The 19,364-nt window shown below is 36.8% G+C and overlaps 2 protein-coding genes across 8 annotated transcripts in view; both read left to right on the top strand.

The window, feature by feature from the left end:
- The first annotated feature begins 20 nt into the window (after positions 1-20).
- stradb (STE20 related adaptor beta) lies at positions 21-14,104 on the top strand. Its single transcript, XM_084425710.1, has 13 exons — positions 21-223; positions 1,203-1,268; positions 1,397-1,458; positions 3,170-3,253; positions 5,055-5,151; positions 5,508-5,629; positions 6,437-6,545; positions 6,635-6,758; positions 8,196-8,367; positions 9,134-9,238; positions 9,325-9,572; positions 11,474-11,516; positions 11,594-14,104. Exons 3-13 carry the CDS (start codon positions 1,447-1,449, stop codon positions 11,753-11,755), a joined length of 1,278 nt encoding a protein of 425 aa, XP_084281836.1. The 5' UTR covers positions 21-223; positions 1,203-1,268; positions 1,397-1,446; the 3' UTR covers positions 11,756-14,104.
- Positions 14,105-14,989: 885 nt separating this feature from the next.
- nbeal1 (neurobeachin-like 1) overlaps positions 14,990-19,364 on the top strand; it is a 61,792-nt gene continuing 57,417 nt past the window's right edge. For 6 of the 7 annotated variants that reach the window (XM_084424803.1, XM_084424804.1, XM_084424806.1 and 3 more), the window contains exons 1-2: positions 14,990-15,584; positions 16,213-16,591. In XM_084424803.1, the coding sequence (XP_084280929.1) occupies positions 16,541-16,591 (51 nt within the window). In that variant the 5' untranslated portion in view covers positions 14,990-15,584; positions 16,213-16,540. The remainder of the gene's footprint in view (positions 15,585-16,212; positions 16,592-19,364) is intronic. The other variant, XM_084424801.1, reaches the window with a different exon arrangement.

Consider the following 19,364-nt stretch of genomic DNA (forward strand, 5'->3'; position numbering starts at 1 on the left):
TTATGTAAATATCTCCGGAGCGTGATCAGCTGGGACTGTGAAGAAAAGCTTTGGCAAGTCAACTTACAAATGTTATTAAATGTTAGAGGCGCCGCGTTATTCTATTTTACTCATAGAATAAAACTGTGATGTGACTGTAACTGCCCAGAAGTGACGCTCGCCGTCAAAACCAAGGGTACAAAATCAATTTACAGATTAACCTCCATCCACATTCATAACAATGGTGAGTTGCTTTTATTACAAATGGCTTTGAGCGTCACATCAAACCCAGCAAATTATTGCTATGCGTGATATGATAAAACAATAGTTATGGTAGCACGTGCAAATAATGTTAAACGTGCATTATTACTGTCATAATTCAGTACAGTATTTGGTGACTGTCATAATTACAGTCACCAAATGCACTAATGCAACATTATTTAAATGTATATGAAACAAGTTGGGTTTAATGTTAAAGTCCAGATTATTTTAGAGCCTTCTAGTGCACCATGGCTCTTTCTTGAAGATTTTTCTTTTCTTAACCCTGTTAACCTACATGCATTCACTGTGAAGGACTAGGAAGGGCACCATGCTGTCAGTTGCTCTGATAATTTCATAATTAATAATTAAGATTTCATCCAATTTGGGGATGTGGATATATATGTCTGCTGCATTGTGCATCAGTATGCATTTATTTAATTTACAATTGCTATCTAACTAAGAAGCCTCGTCTTTTGCTGTAAATAAGTAATAATCTTTAATATTTTCCTTATTAAATAAATAAAGTGTAATCTGGCAAGCATGAACTCATTTCGATGCTGCTAATAGTAATTACATAACGACACAAAATGGACAGTAGTTCCCAATGTCATCTGTGGCGAAATCAGAGCTGATGCGCCTAGACAGATGTGACATCCTATCAGCCGAGATAACTGAAGATGAAGAAGATGATGATGATGATGATGATGATGTCTGGAGCAGAGAGGAGATCAGACTCAAAGACTCATTCAAGCGGAGCAGACACTGAATCCGGCTGCTCTGTTCGTGGGCACAGCGCCGGTCCATGCATGGATGCTGAGGAATTTAAAACAGGATGTATTTGATATCAGACTGTTGAGAAATAATCAGCTCGATAAGCTTTCAGTTAGAAAATAGTCATATGCAATGTTATTTAAGCCCTGAAAATCTGATATTTGCTTGAGAGCGTTTGGTTTGTTTCATAGGACTCTAATGGAGCAGCATGAAATGAGATGAAGTCTTTTTATGCAGTGAAATCCGAGCAAAGCCAGGTAAGCGGAAAAACATTGTGCTTTTCGTGCAGTTTTTTTTCTTGCAATGACAAATGCAGCGTGGCACACTGAAAACAGCCACTGAAGTATTTTTTGCAGATGCACTCATTTTTTTTCACTGTCTCCAGAATCAGATAAATGAACTCCAGTGAAGCATCAGCTCAGCCAAAAGCACCTCATGTCGTTTCTGGTGAGAGTCAAATCTTTTTTTATGCCCAGCTTGTTTGTGCTAAGCTCATGATTCATCCTTTCTGTGTTTATTTCTGCAGGTCTTGTTTTTAGGTATCAGAAATGTTTGGTTTTGATTCTGGAGTGGGTTTAGTATTCAGTATAGTAGGAGCACTTTCGGGATGTTTTTATGGACTGAACAAAATCCATGGCCTGATTCTTCTCTAGTCCCTAGATATCGGCACATTTAATAATAAACGCTCTCATTAATATCCACCAATTCTCCACCTCACCTCTGAATCCAAGAGGATTGTGTCAATGTCTCACTCATGAAGAGATGTTCTGGATAAAGGTTCTGTAGACTTTATTCAGAGCAGCGCCATGACAGGTGTTAGGGATGCACTGATATGAACATTTTGCCCGATACCGATAAGCTGATAACTGATATATTGTACCCTGGTAATCCAGAGTTCTCGCGAGAGCAAAAGTTGAATTTGCTCAGCGAGTTACTCTGGCGTTGAGTAATGATGCTCATTAAATATGCCCCTTGATCTGAGCTGCACCAATCACATCGGGTTATCTGATGTAGGCGGGCCAGAGGCGAGCTAAAGATGACGACATTTTCTTATCTGACCGATAACGATAACATTAAAAATGAACATATCGGCCGATACTGATATGATGTCTGATATATCGTGCATAATTAACAGGTATGAAAGCGAGGCTGTGAGTGATAGATAAACGTGCCGTGTTTTCAATCCGCTGTAAAAAGCTGTGTAAATCTCCTAAATCACTTATAATTTTCCACAGCTCTGGGTTTTTTGTCGACTGAAACATCTCGGAAAGATATTTTTGCTGTGTTTCATCAGCAGAACAATCCAAAAACACAATTAAATAACAGTACAACCCACTGAAGAGATGTACGTCTGTCCCTCACAGCCTCGCTTTCATTCGCTTGGATGAAAATCAAAGATGGCGCTGCTGTGAATAAGGTCTATATTAAGCATGACTTGTTCCTTAGTGTGTAAAAACACACAAAAAGCGTGTTTGCTGTAATACACTTACAATGGATCCTGTTTCACTCAGTAATACATAAATAAATAAATAAATAAATAAATACTCTCAAAGTGATTAATAGCCATGAAAACTGATGTTAATTTGGCATCAATACAAAATGTCCATTGCATTGTTTTTAACTAATGTTATAAAATAACATTTTGACATCAATTCTATTTTAAAAGAACATTCTTGGAAAATACCTTTAAGTGTTCTTCCACCATTATTCATTATAATCATAATTCATAATTATATATAAATTGAAATTCATTATTAATATCATCACGTGTCTGTTAATGTCTCACTCCTAATGTTCCAGATTCAAAACAGGTTCTACAAGCATGATTCGTCCCTCAGTTTGTAAAAGCAAACACAAATCACGGTTACAGTAATGCACTTACAATGGACAATGGATTACAAATATCGGTTTACTCAGTAATGCGTCACATTAAGGAAGTAAAATGTATTTGTTGTATTTTTTTTCATGTTGACTTTTTGCCAAAAAGCCAAACATGGCTTGTTTGATTTCCAAAATCATGTCTTCCTTTTGCCTTGTCTTGCTTTGCCCTTCAGCCCACCCTTTAATGCATATTCATTCTTTGGATGTTCATATTCATCTCCATATTCATTTGTGGGGTGGGGGTTGTGTCTCATCTTTCCTCCCCTCTTCCCCTCAGGACTGCTCCTGTATCTCGTCCCACTCACACGTCCAGTCCATCAGCATAGAGGAGCAGTATGAAGACATCAGCCATCAGTGCTCGGTCAGTAGAGTCTAATAATAGATCATGATGGCTTCAGTGGTGTGTGTGAAGGCATCAGGCATTGACTTTCACTCTTGGGGAATTGACACAGAACGTGATTAAATTACTGCACTGTTGATCGCAAGCAGGACTGAGTCAAAATTGGAAATTTAGGAATTGGCTCAATGTGGTGTCAGGTAGAATTTGAATTGAATTGGCCACAAACCAGAGGGTGTTGAAATAGAGTTTACATGGGAATGACAGGAAGAGGAATTTACAGAAGTTGCAATTCTAAGAAATGTAGTAATCACACAGTGATTGTGTGATGAAACATATATGACAGATATATTTTTATTTATTTAATCTACAAGCAATACTGTCAGTATTATACTGTATTATATTTGTGTATGTGTTTCTATCTATCTGTCTATATATATATACTGTATATATATATATATACACATAATATTAATGCTCACCAAGGGTGTATTTATGTGCTTAAAAACAGGATACAGTTACAAAATATATTTGAAACTTTTCAAACATTATTAATGTCATCATGTTTGTGTTAATAATAATAATTACATTTCAAATCTGTGTTCTGTTTGATACCTAAATATCCATTATGAAATTTAACTCAGCTTTGTCGCATTGTCAACGGCCTCTGTTGCCCACGTCGCTTTAAATCATAAACTCTTATTTAAAATGAATGACTTCCAGTCACTTTGTCACTGCAGATAGTTGTCAGTGTGAAAGCCCCTGTAGCAGACACTATGTCTTGCGATGGACACATCACTCATGCCAATTGAAGCGTCATTGGATATTCAGCTCAAGCTCCAGTGAGTTTCAGATTGTTGTTGTGCTCAAGTGTGTTCTGAGTGGATCTATTGTGTTGGGGCGTCACAAAGCAGTTTTTCTGTCCCATCGATCTGGATGAAAGCTCACTTGTGTTATTGTCACATGTCTTTGTCTGAAGGTTGAAGGCGTCTGTGATTCCCCTCCTGTGACAGAAATATTTAGTCTTTTATTGCAGCCCTGCTGAGTCACTGTCCCGTTCATGGTCTAGAATCATTATACATGGTCTACTAGTATTATTCAATAAAGTTATGAGATGAAGTTAGCTAAAGTATAAATTGTTGTAGTGTTGACATATTTATAGAAGTTACATGAATAATATCAAATCTGGCTTAATTGCAAAGAGATTTGAACATAACTCAATCACCCCTTAAAGTTCACAGTGATGCAATGCATGTTCTGTTTTTGCAACAAGACTTGCTTATGAAATTCAATATGACAGTATTATTCAAAGCAAGAAAACCCCCCAATGTTTAAGACTTGTACTAATGAGGAACTAAGTGAACTCTCATAAAGCATTATGAATTATGTAATTAATTGCTGAGTTTAATATTTTTTCATTTCTAATTACAAAGCACTACTACTGTAACTCAATGGCAGTAGCAACACCAAGGCAAGGCAAGATTTCTAATTATGTTAAACTTTTTCATCTAATATTTAGATTTTATTTTATTTCAGCTTTACGCGTTTTTAATAGCTTTAGTTAACGGTAATAACCCTGTTTCTCAGTCATTATACTATCATGCAGGATAAAGCTGATCTGAGACCTGTGAATATTCTTCCAACTATCTTTTGCTCGGTCCTCCAGCATCACATGAGTGTCATTCTCAGGACAGAAAGTGTCTCATAATGTTCTATTGACATTTGAAGTCTTCACCAGAATTCCCTAGCGAACATCTAACACCCGTATGTGTGACGTGTTTGTTCTTATGTGGACGTGTGTTGCTATCGTTTGTGTGTGTGACAGAGCAGTGACGTCTCTCCGTGTTCTGTGTTGACGGATGGAGATGACATCACAGATCTTTCCACTGACTCCGCCCACTATCAGCTGCTGTCACAACTGGGTAGGGATCATGTCTTACTTAATAATATGATATAAGTTAGGGTAACACTTTATTTTACAGTGTCCTTGTTACACGTTACATGTACTTACCATAGCAATAACAGTAAATTATGCACAATTACATGCAACTAAACCTCAACCAAACCCTAATCCTACCCTAACCCTATAGTAAGTACATGTAGTTGCTTAATATTACTCAGCACTTAAATATATAATTACACTGTAACAATGACACCTTAAAATAAAGAGTAACCTAAGTTAGCTATTCCCTGGAATCTTGTTTATATCATGTATTACCATATGTCTTACTCTGTTCTTAATGCATATGTGTGTGTGTATTATTGTAAATATGTGCAGGCCGGGGCTTTAATAACCTCAGTCAGGTGAACATGGCACGTCACACACCGTCTGGCCGGCTGGTGGCAGTAAAAAACACAAACCTGGACGAGTGTACAGAAGATGAGCTGCTGCAGCTGATGGTGTGTAGTCCACTGATGAGAGCTCACCATTGATTTCTACTATTTGAAAATGAAGCTTTGACATATGAAATAATAGTCAGAAATATATAATTTAAAATCACCTTGTCTATTGAAAAAAATATGTACAAATATATTTTTTTAATTTTCAGACTTTTATGGTATTGGCATTTCTATTGATTTCGTCTGTTTTTGTTTATGAAGGGAGCTTTTAAATGTGAAATGTTAATAGTAACAGTATATTATATAATATAACATTATTAGAAAATAATAAACATTTATTTATATTAATATTATTTTAGCATGAATGTTGTTGTAGTAAAAATCAATGAGATTGTATTAATGAAAGCAGACTGCATTAAAAAATACATATATACTGTAGTACCTGTTCACACTCTTAGTAAAATGAGAAAAAGGGAATTTTTCATGATCATTTTTGTAACATGAGGCTATTTTCATAGTGACTGTTGGTGTATGAAATACTGTAGCTCCAAAAATGACAAAAAACATTATAAAAAGTAGCCCATAAGACTTGTGTATTATATTTTAAGGTTTTTTAAGCCATACCATGATTTGTTTGAGAAACAGGCTGACGTCATTATTCAGAAAAATAACAGCATTGGTGTTTGCAACAACAAGAGAGCAAGAGAGGTTTTGTTTTGGCCCTGTTATGATGATTGTCCTCGCGTTGGTTGAAGAGGATTGACTGTGATTGTGAGGGCATTTTCAGATTTTAGACACACACACACAACTTTTTCTCAGAAAAGCCTATGTGCTTGTGCATTCATAGTTTGTGCATATTAATCGCAGAATGAGGTTCTGCTGTCCAGACGGTTCCGTCACCCGAACCTGCTCACGTCCAGACTGGTGTTCAGCTCCTGCTGTCAGCTCTGGGTTCTGTCTCCTCTCATGAGTTACGGTAAGAGTCCACACTCATCCACACGTTTCTTACCTTCTTTTTCTGTCCCCATCCTTCCCTCATGATTTCTCTGCACGTGTCTCATTCAGGTTCTGCAGACTCTCTGCTCCGGTCGTACTTTCCGGATGGAATGAGCGAGTCTCTGATGGCGTACCTGCTGTACGGAGTTCTCAGAGCGCTCGAGTACCTGCATCACATGGGCTACGTGCACAGGTGAGCGCATGAGGGCTCGGTTTCACAGAGGCTTGAATTAAAGGGATAGTTCACCCAAAAATGAAACAAATGTCATGCCAAACCCATCAGGCTTTTGTTCATCTTCGGAACACAAATGAGAGATTTCTGTCCCTCCTTGAAAGTCTATTCACCCAAAACTTTCATAAAGACATTGTGAAATGCTGCATCCCAATTCGCCTACTTATACCATGCCCAAAAAGTATGTACTGTTTTTGAGAAGAAAAGTACATATTTTTGAGTGTAGAAGAGTAGGCAAGCTTTGGGACAAACTACTTCATCATAATTGTGTGTTTAACAGATCGCTCTGTCTATTAGTTATATGCATCCTGTCACCGTATAAACTGCCCTGTCAATCATCTTATCACAGTTAAAATCCTCCATATCAATTTAATCTAATTTCCTACTGTCTCGGAGAGAAACGCTCAAGCACGTTGATCTGCCAGTCGTGTCTTTCATGCGGAGACACTCCTCGTGCGTTTGCATAATGATGCATTTAAAAGTTACTGACCAAACGTATCTTTATAAAAGTTCACAATGCTGTTGCAGATGAAATATAATGTGGATAACATTGAATACACATCTTTTCGTTAGGTAATCACTCAAACCTCTTTATCTAAACCTCTCTACTTAACTATCGGTCTCGCACATCCGCCATGTTTTTTTTTTTTTTTTTTTTTTAACCTTAAAAAATCCTCGTCCAAACCACAATTGGTTGTGGGCAATATTAGCCATCACAGTGAGCTAATTCAGCTTAGGATCTGCATTTCATTGTAACTGGAAATAGTAGACTACAGGCATCAATGGAATACTCATTACAACATACTATGATTTAAACACATTAATTCTAATTTCTAATACTTTTTAGGATGGAAAGAGATACGAGATTAGGATCTTCTGAAGAGATACGATCGCTTTATATGATTCATTTGGGCTTTTATTCACATAAACATTGTTCAGCGTTCAAATGTGGTAAACAGAAGCTCAAGAATGCTTGCTTGATGCGTGAGAGCCAATGAGGTTCATTCTCATGTTTCACGCAGCGTGTTTGAGCTTCTGTTGATATTCGCTGATCAATGTTTAAATGTGAATAAAAGCCTACATTTAATTTGTTCATCATATACAGCGATAGAAGAATTGGATTAAACTGCTCAATAAATATGGATTTATTGATTTTATGATCTCTTTATGAATGATTTGAATCATCTGAGTTTTGGGTGAAAAGTCTTTCAATGAAGGGACAGAAATCACTTCAAATTTCATTAAAAATATCTTAATTTGAGTTCTTATGATGAACAAAAGTCTTATGGGTTTGGAATGACCCATAATGGAACAACCCAGAAATTTTGAGTGAACTATCTCTTTAATCTGGCCTCGTCTCCTGTCGTCTCTTCTCATCTCATATCTTCTCTCCTGCAGAGGTGTGAAGGCGAGTCATGTGCTGCTGTCAGCTGAAGGCCGTGTGTGTTTGTCAGGGCTTCAGAGTGTGTACAGTCTGATGAAGGATGGCAAGAGGATGAGAGCTGTGTTTGACATGCCTCAGCACAGTCCGTCTCTCCTGCCGTGGCTGAGCCCGGAGCTTCTGCGACAGGTGACAATCCAGATGTGAAAGCTGTTCCAAACAGCAGCATTATAGACAGTATAAAACAATAAACAATATATATATATATAAAAATATGAAGTGAGCATTAGATTATGACAGGAGCAATCTAAATGTAAAAAATGACCATGCACATTTATATATCCAAAACTGTCTGATATACATGCTACCTTTCAAAAGTTTGGCATCAGTAAGATTTTTTTTTTAAAAGAAATTAATATTTTTATTCCGCAAGGATGCGTCAAATTGATCAAAAGTGACAGTAAATACATTTCTAATGTTACAAAAGATTTCTATTTCAAATAAATGCTGTTCTTTTGAACTTTCTATTCAGGCAAAGAATTCTGAAAAAAAAAATATTTTAAGATTTACACAAAAATATTAAACTCCACAACTCTTTTCATCATTGATAATAATAAGAAATGTTTCTTGAGCACCAAATCAGCATATTAGAATGATTTCTGACGTATACACTACTTGTCAATAGTTTGGAAACATGAAGGTTTTTTAATGTTTTTGAAAGTAGCCTAGTCTCTATATGTGTGTGTGTGTGTGTATATGAGTATATATACATAAAAATCATCCTATAGCAGTTCATTAAAAAAATGGGTTCACTAATATCGGCCGATAACCAATACAGTACTAATATTTTGTCCATTCCTAATTATAATGCCTAGTCAGGGTCAGGATCAATTCTAAATGTATAGCTTCATGAGTCATTATGATGGATTTTTGTGTCTCTCTTTCTGTGATGAAGGATCTTCATGGCTATGGAGTGAAATCAGACATCTACAGTCTGGGAATCGTGGCATGTGAGCTGGTCAGTGGCAGAGTGCCGTTCCAGGACATGCCGCCCACTCTGGTACTGCCGCTCTTCACGTGTGCCATCTGTGAGCAATGCAACTATGATTACTGAACACTCACTTCCTGTTTCTTCTTCTTCTTCAGATGCTGCTTCAGAAGCTGCGGGGTTCTCACTGTTGTCTCCTCGACGTCCCCCCTTACCCGCTCGGAGACATGGGGGCGCTCAAGGTGTCTCGCTCCGGTGTGGATTCTGGGATCGGCGAGAGTGTTGCGACTGGAAGTTTGACTCGTACTGCCACTGCGGAGAGACCTCAAAGCCCCGCCCCCAAAAACCACTCGGTCACACTGCACAACCTGGTCCAACTGTGCCTGCAGCAGGAGCCTGAGCGCAGGTAGAGACCGACACGACACTGCCAGAGCTCAAAATGGACAGATCAAGCTTTTAGAAGATTTTCAGCATGTTTGGGGTCTGTAAGATTTTGTAAAGGCTCTTCTGATCACCAAGGCTGCATTTATTTGATCAAAAATACAGTAAAAACAGTAAAATTGTGAAACTGTTTTCTATTGTAATATATTTTACAATATCATTTATTCCTGTGATACAAAGCTTAATTTTCAGCATCATTACTCCAGTCTTCAGTGTCACATGATCCTTCAGAGATCATTCTAATATGATGATTTCTTCTAATTAAAAATGTTAAAACTTTGCTAATAGTATAAGTGGACTTCAGTGGAGAATTTAAATAATACAAAAACCTAAACTTTAGGGTTATATTTGATTAGTATTGTGGACATGAATAACCCCTCTAAACCTGACATTAAGATTACATTTTTGTAATCAAATTGTCTATAAGAACTTTATACAAAATATGTTAAATATAATATACAGTACAGGCCAAAAGTTTGGAAACATTACTATTTTTAATGTTTTTGAAAGAAGTTTCTTCTGCTCATCAAGCCTGCATTTATTTGATCAAAAATACAGAAGAAAAATGTAATATTGTGATATATTATTACAATTTAAAATAATTGGGTTTCAATTTATTATACTTTAAATTATCATTTATTTCTGTGATGCAAAGCTGAATTTTCAGGATCATTACTCCAGTCTATCACATGATCCTTTAGAAATCATTCTAATATTCTGATTTATTATGAGTGTTGGAAACAGTTCTGCTGCCTAATATATTTGATGAATAAAAGGTTAAAAAGAACTGCATTTATTCAAAAAAAAAAAAAAATATTTTCTAATAATATTAATCTTCTTTACTATCACTTTTTATCAATTTAACACATCCTTGCTGAATAAAAGTATTGATTTATTTCAAAAAAAGAAAGATTTGCTTCTTTTTTTTTTTTTTTTTTACTTTTTATTCATCAAAGTATCCTAAAAAAGTATCACAGGTTATGAAAAAATATTAAGCAGCAGAACTGTTTCCAACTTTGAGTTTGATAATGAATCATCATATTAGAATGAATTCTGTATTTTTGATCAAATAAATGCAGGCTTGATGAGCAGAACAAACTTCTTTCAAAAACATTAAAAATAGTAATGTTTCCAAACTTTTGGCCTGTACTGTATATATAATTATTATTATTTTTTTTTACATAAGGTTTTATGGTAATTTATTGATCGCAACATGATGTTACTATTCTATTACAGTTACTTTTTTGCACAAAAACTTTAGTAACATTAGAAGTGGACTTAAGGGGGAAAATGTAATAAATAAAGTTTGATATGGCCCCTTTATCAACAAAAATGTACTCAAAGAAGTTTAGTTTATACAATGTGACACATTTATCTGTTGGGGTTTTCTGTAAATATACAAGGTGAAAAAAACAGCTAAATAATTCCATAGTCATAACACAATATATATATATATATATATATATATATATATATATATATATATATACATATAATTTTAATGAAACGCAAAAAATATATTTATTTATTTATTTTTACTTTATTCACCTTGTGCATATGCATTTGTAGAAGTTTCCCTTTCAGACACAAAATGTATGGGACGAGAGTATTTAAATGAGAGCAAATTATTTATTAACCACCTAAAAAGCATGTCTTAAACCAGACGGTAATTTTGCTGCTCTTGGTGGATTGCGTTGTTCATTATGGAAATGTTCCGGCTGCGTCTGTTCTTTAATTTGCGCACAGAACTCACCACTCCCATCTGTGCTTTTATAGAATTGCGCTCTCATGCTAATTTGCCCTGTTTAGTAAATGTGGCTCTTTATCTTTACTGAACCCCATGCAATGTGTGTGTTTGTTGTTCAGGCCGTCTGCGACTGCTCTCCTCAGCCACCCCTTCTTCAGACAGGTACAGTCACCCTTTCATCAAGCTTTCACTAAGTCTTCAGTCTGAGTAATGCATGCATTGATCTGTGTGTTTTCCAGGTGAAGAAACACACGAGGGACTCTTTCCTTAGTTTGATGTATCCGGCCGTGCCGGTGTCCTGTCCTCCAGACACACCTCCATCAGGAACACCGACCCAGACCTGCAACACCCCGTCTCCCACCGACACTGAGCCAGAGGACGGCATGTGGGACTTCTCCTAAACCTCGCCGTCCCTCTCTAGTCCAATTCCTTTCTCACACGAACCTTGACCCAGGCAACTAGCGATACATATATTCCATGTTAATCCATCCTAACCAGCTGCTACATTTTGTCGTTCACTTGGTTTGTATACTATGGAAGCCCACCCACAGTGAAATCTCATTGGTCTAAATTCCCTCTCTTTTGTGGACCAAAATATTGATGACATCATCTTGCACTTATGGGCGTATCTACATTTTTAGCCAATCGAATGCTCTCTAGAATGAGCACATACCAGCTGCCTAGACATTTCCTGACTAGCAATAGCAAGTATAAAATCATCATTAATGTCTATGACCTAAACTAAAAGCCTATTATCTAGGGCTGCACGATTATTAAAATAGAACCGAAATTGTGATATAGTGCGGTTATCAAATCACAAAGGCGGCTATTTATTTAAATAAATATTTAAATACAGATAAAGTTCAGATAAATGTTTCCGAGCGGCTTGGTTCGCAGTCAATTTTTCTTAAATACTTGATTTTTTTATTTTATTTTACAGTGCCATTACAATAGTAATATTTTGTTTAATATTTAGTGATAATATTACTATTATTCTCATATTGATATATAATCACTACGTTTTTGGCAAAATTTTGCAGCCCTACAAACTAGCACAGCAAACCTAAAGCTTTTTAATTTATTCACTATCTCCGTTTTTATAAAAAAAAAAAAAAAACACAAGTAGATTTTATTCCCCTAAATCGTGCAGCCCTACTATTAGCTATTTGGGACAAGCAAGTCCTTTTGATAAACAGGAAGTTAAACTGCATTCGTCAAGCCATTTGATGGGTCTTTAAAGTGTCAAATACTGTATGCTCAGATTGACTGTGATTTTTTTTTTTTTTTTTTTTTTTTTACTTTATGCAACGTTTTCACTTTCATTATGGACAGAAAAATGAAAGAAAGACACGCCGTGACTTGTCTTATTCAATGCTGTGCGCTCATCTGTATGCTGCACATTCTGACTAATGTACTAGGTCACCCAAGTATTCTATGCACACTGTGCACATACTACAGTATGTACTGTTAGTATGCTATTCCCATTAGACCTCGGCTGCATCCAAAATCGCACACTCTCTTGAGTAGGTACTTATTTTGACCGGTAAAAAAGTACGTTCTATATAGTATGAGTGTGTGTAGTATGAATGCAATCTGGACGTACTACATTCGCAATGTTGTCATTAACATGTGACCTACCGGTATCAGTTGCGTCGCTTCACTGTCATTCACTAATCCTCTCCCGTGGCCTCATGGGATGGTAAAGTGTCCATCATATGCTCACTTCAGAATCTCGCCAGAAGAAGTAGGTCATCCAGGTACTTTTTTCCTACTCTTTTATGAGTACTGTGAATTCAGACATACTTCTTTTGTCACATACTGTTTTACACCTACTATAGTATACTATAGTAGTATAGGAAGTATGGGATTTGGGATGCAGCCTGTGTCAGTGTGTGATCAGAGCTTCCTGTTTGATGTTCACAGCAGCCAATCACATCATGAACTAACTGCAGATCACTGGATTTGATCCAGCTCCTATGAGTGAGGTCATCAAACTGAGCCATGAATGCTGGGAGCCAGATGTCACGTATGTGTGTGTGTGTGTTTGTGTACCTGTTTTTCTATCCCGGTGGGGACTTCAACCTGAATGCACACAGACTCATGGGGACTCGTGTCACAGTGGGGACTTAAATTGAGGTCCCCATGGGTAAACAAGCTTATAAATCATACAGAATGAGTTTTTTTGGAGATGTAAAAATGCTGAAAGTTTTCTGTGATGGGTAGGTTTAGGGGTCGGGTTAGTGTAAGGAGATAGAATATACAGTTTGTACAGTATAAAAACCATTAAGTCTATGGAGAGTCCCCACAAAGATAGTAAACCAGACGTGTGTGTGTGTGTGTGTGTGTGTGTGTGTGTGTGTGTGTGTGTGTGTGTGTGTGTGTGTGTGTGAGAAGGTTATTAGTACATCACCCACTCAGCCTGTGACCGTGAAAGTGTGGGTGTGTGTACAGTACATGTGTTTGTGTGTATCTCTGTGTTCAGATTTCCAAAACCCTCCTCCTCTTCCTCTCTATGAAGAAACTGCACATGTTTTAATCCTGTGAAGAAATAAACCAAACCATCAACGCTGTGCTGTTCAAACGGCCTTCAACACTGCCTCAACATGTGCTCTGGAACTCAATCATGATCAAACTGAAGGCCTGAGCAGTTTTACCTGTGACCGATATTGTATTCACTGATTTTTTTGTTTTTGTTTCTATGTTAACTGTATTTAGACATATGATAAATATATTCTTACTCTGTTTCTTAACTCGTTGGTGTCCACTGTCCAGTCATTTTTTTTCTTCTTTTTGCCTTTTCTTATTTCATTAGAATCAAAGTGAAATTCTAAACTTAAAGTTCCTGCCAAATAAATAATAATGTCAGATAAATAATTACCGGTAACACTTTACAATAAGGTCTCGTTTGTTAACCTTTAATTGTTCTTGATCATTTACTGACCTCATTTCCCTTGTAACTTTACTAATTTATCTAATGTGTGTGATTTTTATTTTTGAGATCACAAAAGTAATATTTAATTTCCAGCAATTTGTGTTGCATTTGATGAACTACTGTACTAAAGTATTTCTGTGTTTGCGCTCTTTAGCCAGCAGGGAGCGCTCATATATCATATATAGAGTTTTTTTTGTTGTTGTACATATTAGGCCCTACTCTTGTAATGTGTGTATGTCAAAATAACTTAAACGTTACAAAGGAATTACAGATTGAATTACTCGAATTTTAGATTTAAAAACAGCGACTAACGAATTGTCGAGGGTTTAAGTTTTTTTAAAACGTTTATTTTCAACAAAATATACATGTAACATTTCGAAAGATACAAATGAATTACATAAGATACAAAAGAATTCCATAGCGTCACATTAATAACATGTTAAACATTAGCTATTGCATATGAGGATAACATTCATATCAAAGATATTAAAGAAAAGTATATTCACATACTTTTACCTGTCCTTCTAAGATGCCTTCAACTTAGAAGGACAGGTAAAAGTATGTGAATATACTTTTCTTTAATATATTTGATATGAATGTTATCCTGATGCTAATGTTATAGCTGATGTTTAACATGTTATTAATGTGACGCTATGTAATATTAATTACGCACGGTCATATTTATGCAGTGAGCCTACTTTATTGGCCTACGGGCAAAACGTTCTGACGTTGGCATGTGATCACTATAATCTTTTTTTTTTTTTTTAAGAACAATTATTATTATTATTATTTTATTATTATTAACATTTTGCCAGTAACATTTGACATTTGAAAACATAGTATCACTAATCAGCTGACGAATAGATAAAATAGTGATCATGAATATTAATTAGATTACGTAATGAACGCGAGTTTCAGCCACGCCTTTGCGACTCACATGAGCTCCACATAGGCAACGTAAAGGAGTGCGGCCTGTCGTAAAACATCTACGAAGAAAAACATACACAGGCGCGCGCGCGTGCCCACACACACTCACACACACACACCTTCAAGCTTCCCGAGCCCGTGCTGTGGCTTTGTAATGAACCGTCGCAACCCAGTGCAATGATATATCGTCAAATGCACCCGGGCTGTCAGGCTGATCTGGTTACAAGATGAGTCAAAAGCCAGTTTGGGGTGTTTAGACTGACCGGGTTTAAATGTCAGTGGCGCTTTCGGTTCATGCAACATTCCTGGATTCGTAACCAGAACACAAGCTTCGGCTCGGGAGTTTCGACGAGCTGCTTTTGTTGAGGCAGGTGAGTTTCAGACTCTTAGGAAACTGATGTATTAATGCGAGGATCTTATTAGTCTTGTATATGCCGTTGTCATTTGTTATTATGATCTATTGTTTATAAAATGACAATTCTTGCCATTACTGGGGGGTTTCATAAGTGTTATATCTAAATCTAAGTCAAGAAATATGCCGTTGGTCATATCTTTACAGAATTGCACAAGTTTTGCATGTTTTGACACCCTCAAAGAGTCTAAATGTAGAGTCTAGAGTATTTTTGTCTAGTATCTATAGAATACAATAACAACACCTAGAGTTCTAGATCAACTCTTTTACTATTTGCACATTTTTGAGCATATATGAATAATAACTGTACACATTATAATATGATCTGATATGGTCAATGCTGGAGTTAAAATATAGTTTCCATGACTTGCTCTTTCAAAGTCAGGAATATAATGTTGGCTCTGTGAACATGTTGAGTTGGCTTGAGATGATGTCATGGGTCTCTGTTTATTTTGGGATTTCTTTTCCTTCTCTCAGAGTCATGCATTGCAAATTTACTGTTATCCGTGGCATGCAAATGTGCTTTTGGGAATTGCAATGCATTCATGCAGCATCTTGTTTTTAACGTGTGCTCTATTTGTCGACAGGGCTTGGAAGAGCAGAGGAATTTTTTGGGAATATCAGAAAGCTGCTGGTGGAAAAGTGCCGGAAACGCACAAGTCCAAGCCATCTGGGATTCGTATCGTTCACATGATGGATGAGATTTAACCGTGCACAGAGGAAATGACACGATCTGTCACCCTGGATTAACACAGACTACTATTCACCCATTGGTGGGATTTGTGATCCACGAGCGAATGTGGTTTTTGGGCAAACTCCTTCCGCCAGGATGTTAACACCATGAGGACTCGGGAATATTGATCACGTTATCATCAGGAAGGTTTCTGCCTACATGCTCACAGCTTGCAGTGCAGAATGGCATCGACCGAGAGACTGTATGAGGTTTGGATGCTGTACTGCAATAAGGTAAACAGCTTGCAGTGGATGCACTTTCACATGGTTAATGCATTTCTTTTCTCATGCAAATGCACATTGCATGACTAAGCATGACCAAATAATCCCTTTGCACATAAGAAGGAGTGCGGTTTTATTTATTTATTTCTTGCGCAGTGCATGTGGCTGGTACACTGTGTCCTATACAGTGTGTGAACGCTTGTCATGACATCTGAATGCCCTCTGGAGAGATCCATTGACCTCAGGTGATGGAGATTCGACCAACTCCCTCTGTGATGTCATGTAATCAGATTTAACTCACAATAATTCAGTGCATAGTGTCGGATTATGTTCTGGTTATTCTTCCTCGTTGACCCCAGATGCATTTCTCTTGGGTTGAAGAGAAAATATGTTGTTTAGCACTATATATAATACTTTCTCTGATCCCAGTTGAACTATATGCAAACCTTTAATATGGCAGTTTCCCCTAAAAGTGACGTTGTTTGTTTGTGCAACATTGGCTCAACCAATGCTGTGAGTTTGGGGGCGGGGCTAATTGTTGGACTAACCAATGGCAGTGTTCAGGCAATCTGTTTTAAAACATTCTTTTTGCAATTCCATTTTTGTTAGTGGTTCAGAAACTACACATTTTAGCTTTAAAGGTCCTTATATCTACTTAGAAAATTACTAGACTAGATCATTTGGACGTCCTCTGAAATTGTGTCACCAAGACCTCTTAGGGTACATGACAACGCTGTTCTATAAATGGAAAAGGTTTTCCTTTGCGTCTTTTTGCGTAGAGGCCACAATGTTGTCAAAACGATCCCCGTTCACACTGAAAACGACTAAAACCGCTGTATTATTCATGCCAGGCCAGTAGTTGGCGATGTCACTTTGTAAAGAAAATTTGTGCCTAACGTCATCTACTTTTTCACCCTTGAGATTGTTTTTGCAATATCGCGTCAGTGTTATTTTACTATTATTCATATATTATTATATAATTTTTATTTATTTATTCAGTTTTCATGTTGTATTAGTTTTTATTTTATTTAATATTTCTAACTTTATTTCAGTTTAAGTAGTTTTAGTACTCCAACTTGGACTTAATTAATTCAATTATTTACTAAGCCAAGATTTTCTTTTCTTTTAAGTGTTTCATCTATTATTTATATTTTACTTTATTTCAGCTTTATTTTAATTAAATATTTTTTATCATTTTAGTTGTAACAATATCATCACTGTTTAGCTGCAGACTGATCTTTGGCGAGAAGTTAAACACAATAGCACACTTCCCCCTTGTCTTTGTGTTTTGTGTTACGAGTTGTTTAACTGTTAGCGCCCCGCTCGTATTGTCAGATCATTGTTGTTATCGAGACTGTTGGACAACGTTAGGTCGCTTTACAGGACATTTAACACCGTAATGATGATCCAAAACAAATGCAATAATAACACATTTTCCAGAGCGTTATCGTTTCCACCAGAGAGGATATTTTGCTTCCTCAGGAGTGTCTGCTGTTGTCAGCAGTGTCTTGTGGGTCTGTCATGTCAGCGTAATACAGTGATTAGACCCTGAGCCCCTCCGAGCCGCTGCTGTCCACAGGGACTCAGGACTTATCCAGATGACCTGTCACATCAAATCTGAACATTAGCCTTCGGTTGTGGCAGCGGGCGTGTGATTTAGGTCTAAAAGGGATAAAAAAAGCTGGAATAAGCCATGTGCACGTTTCACTTATCAATCAGGTTTTAAATTATTTATTTATTTTTATTTATGGCTTATTTGAATAGGGACAGAAGAAGTAGTTTTAGTTATATAGCGCGTTTCCGTAGCTCAAGGTCGCTTTACATTTGTACATTACAATACATTTACACACCCGCACACACATTACAATCACATAAGGACACGTGTAGTCACAACAATATTGACAGAAACAATGTACATAGATAAAACTGAAACAACAGCCATCCAATGGAAGTATGATTGTAGCGAAGACTAATTTGCGACACTCGTCCCTAAGGCTTAAAGGGTTAGTTCACCCAAAAATGAAAAATATTCCATAATTTGCACACCCACAAGCCATCCTAGGTGAATATGACTTTCTTCTCTCAGCCAAACACAATCAGAGTTATATTTAAAAAAATATCCTGGCTCTTCCAAGCTTTAGAATGGTAGCTGAGTTTTTGAAGGCAAATAAGCGCATCCATCCATCATAAAAGTAATCCATACGACTCCAGGGGGTTAATAAAGGCCTTCTGAAGCAAAGCCATGTGTTTTTGTTAGAAAAATATCCATATTAATAACTTTATAAACTACAATGATTGGCTTCTGGTAACGGCCGTACGCAAGTCTAGTTCCGGCGGAAGAGTGACCTCTGACCCGACGCATGACGAGTGACCTCTGACCCGACGCATGATGTATTGACGAACGCCGAAACAAAAAAAAGAACCTCACAATTCTTAGAAAAAAAGTCAGAATTGCAAGATATGTAAAGTCGCAGTTCTGACTTTATTTCTCGTAATATGCGATATAAACTCGGAATTGTGGGATAGAGTTGCAATTATTTATTTATTTATTTGGTTATTTGACACAAGCTGCCATAATATTCTGTGTACAACAGTTTTGTTTCAGTTTTTACTCAAATATTCTCTCACGATGAGATGTTCAACCCGCCAGCTCGTCCTTAACATGATTTCCCTCATGAGCTGATAGTCACAAGTCCAGTGATGTTTTGTTTGCTGCAGAAATGACCTTTGCTTTTGTTTATGGTTTCTGCTCTCATGCATTAACCAGCCTGTGGTCTTCAGAACG

This window comes from Rutilus rutilus (genome assembly GCF_951802725.1).
Source record: "Rutilus rutilus genome assembly, chromosome: 12".
Taxonomy (NCBI): domain Eukaryota; kingdom Metazoa; phylum Chordata; class Actinopteri; order Cypriniformes; family Leuciscidae; genus Rutilus; species Rutilus rutilus.

What these genes read in the sequence shown, in the direction of transcription:
- stradb (XM_084425710.1), top strand. An exon ending in TCAGCTGCTGTCACAACTGG is followed by an intron (nt 5,152 to 5,507) that starts GTAGGGATCATG and finishes AAATATGTGCAG; the next exon opens with GCCGGGGCTTTAATAACCTC. An exon ending in CACATGGGCTACGTGCACAG is followed by an intron (nt 6,759 to 8,195) that starts GTGAGCGCATGA and finishes TCTCTCCTGCAG; the next exon opens with AGGTGTGAAGGCGAGTCATG.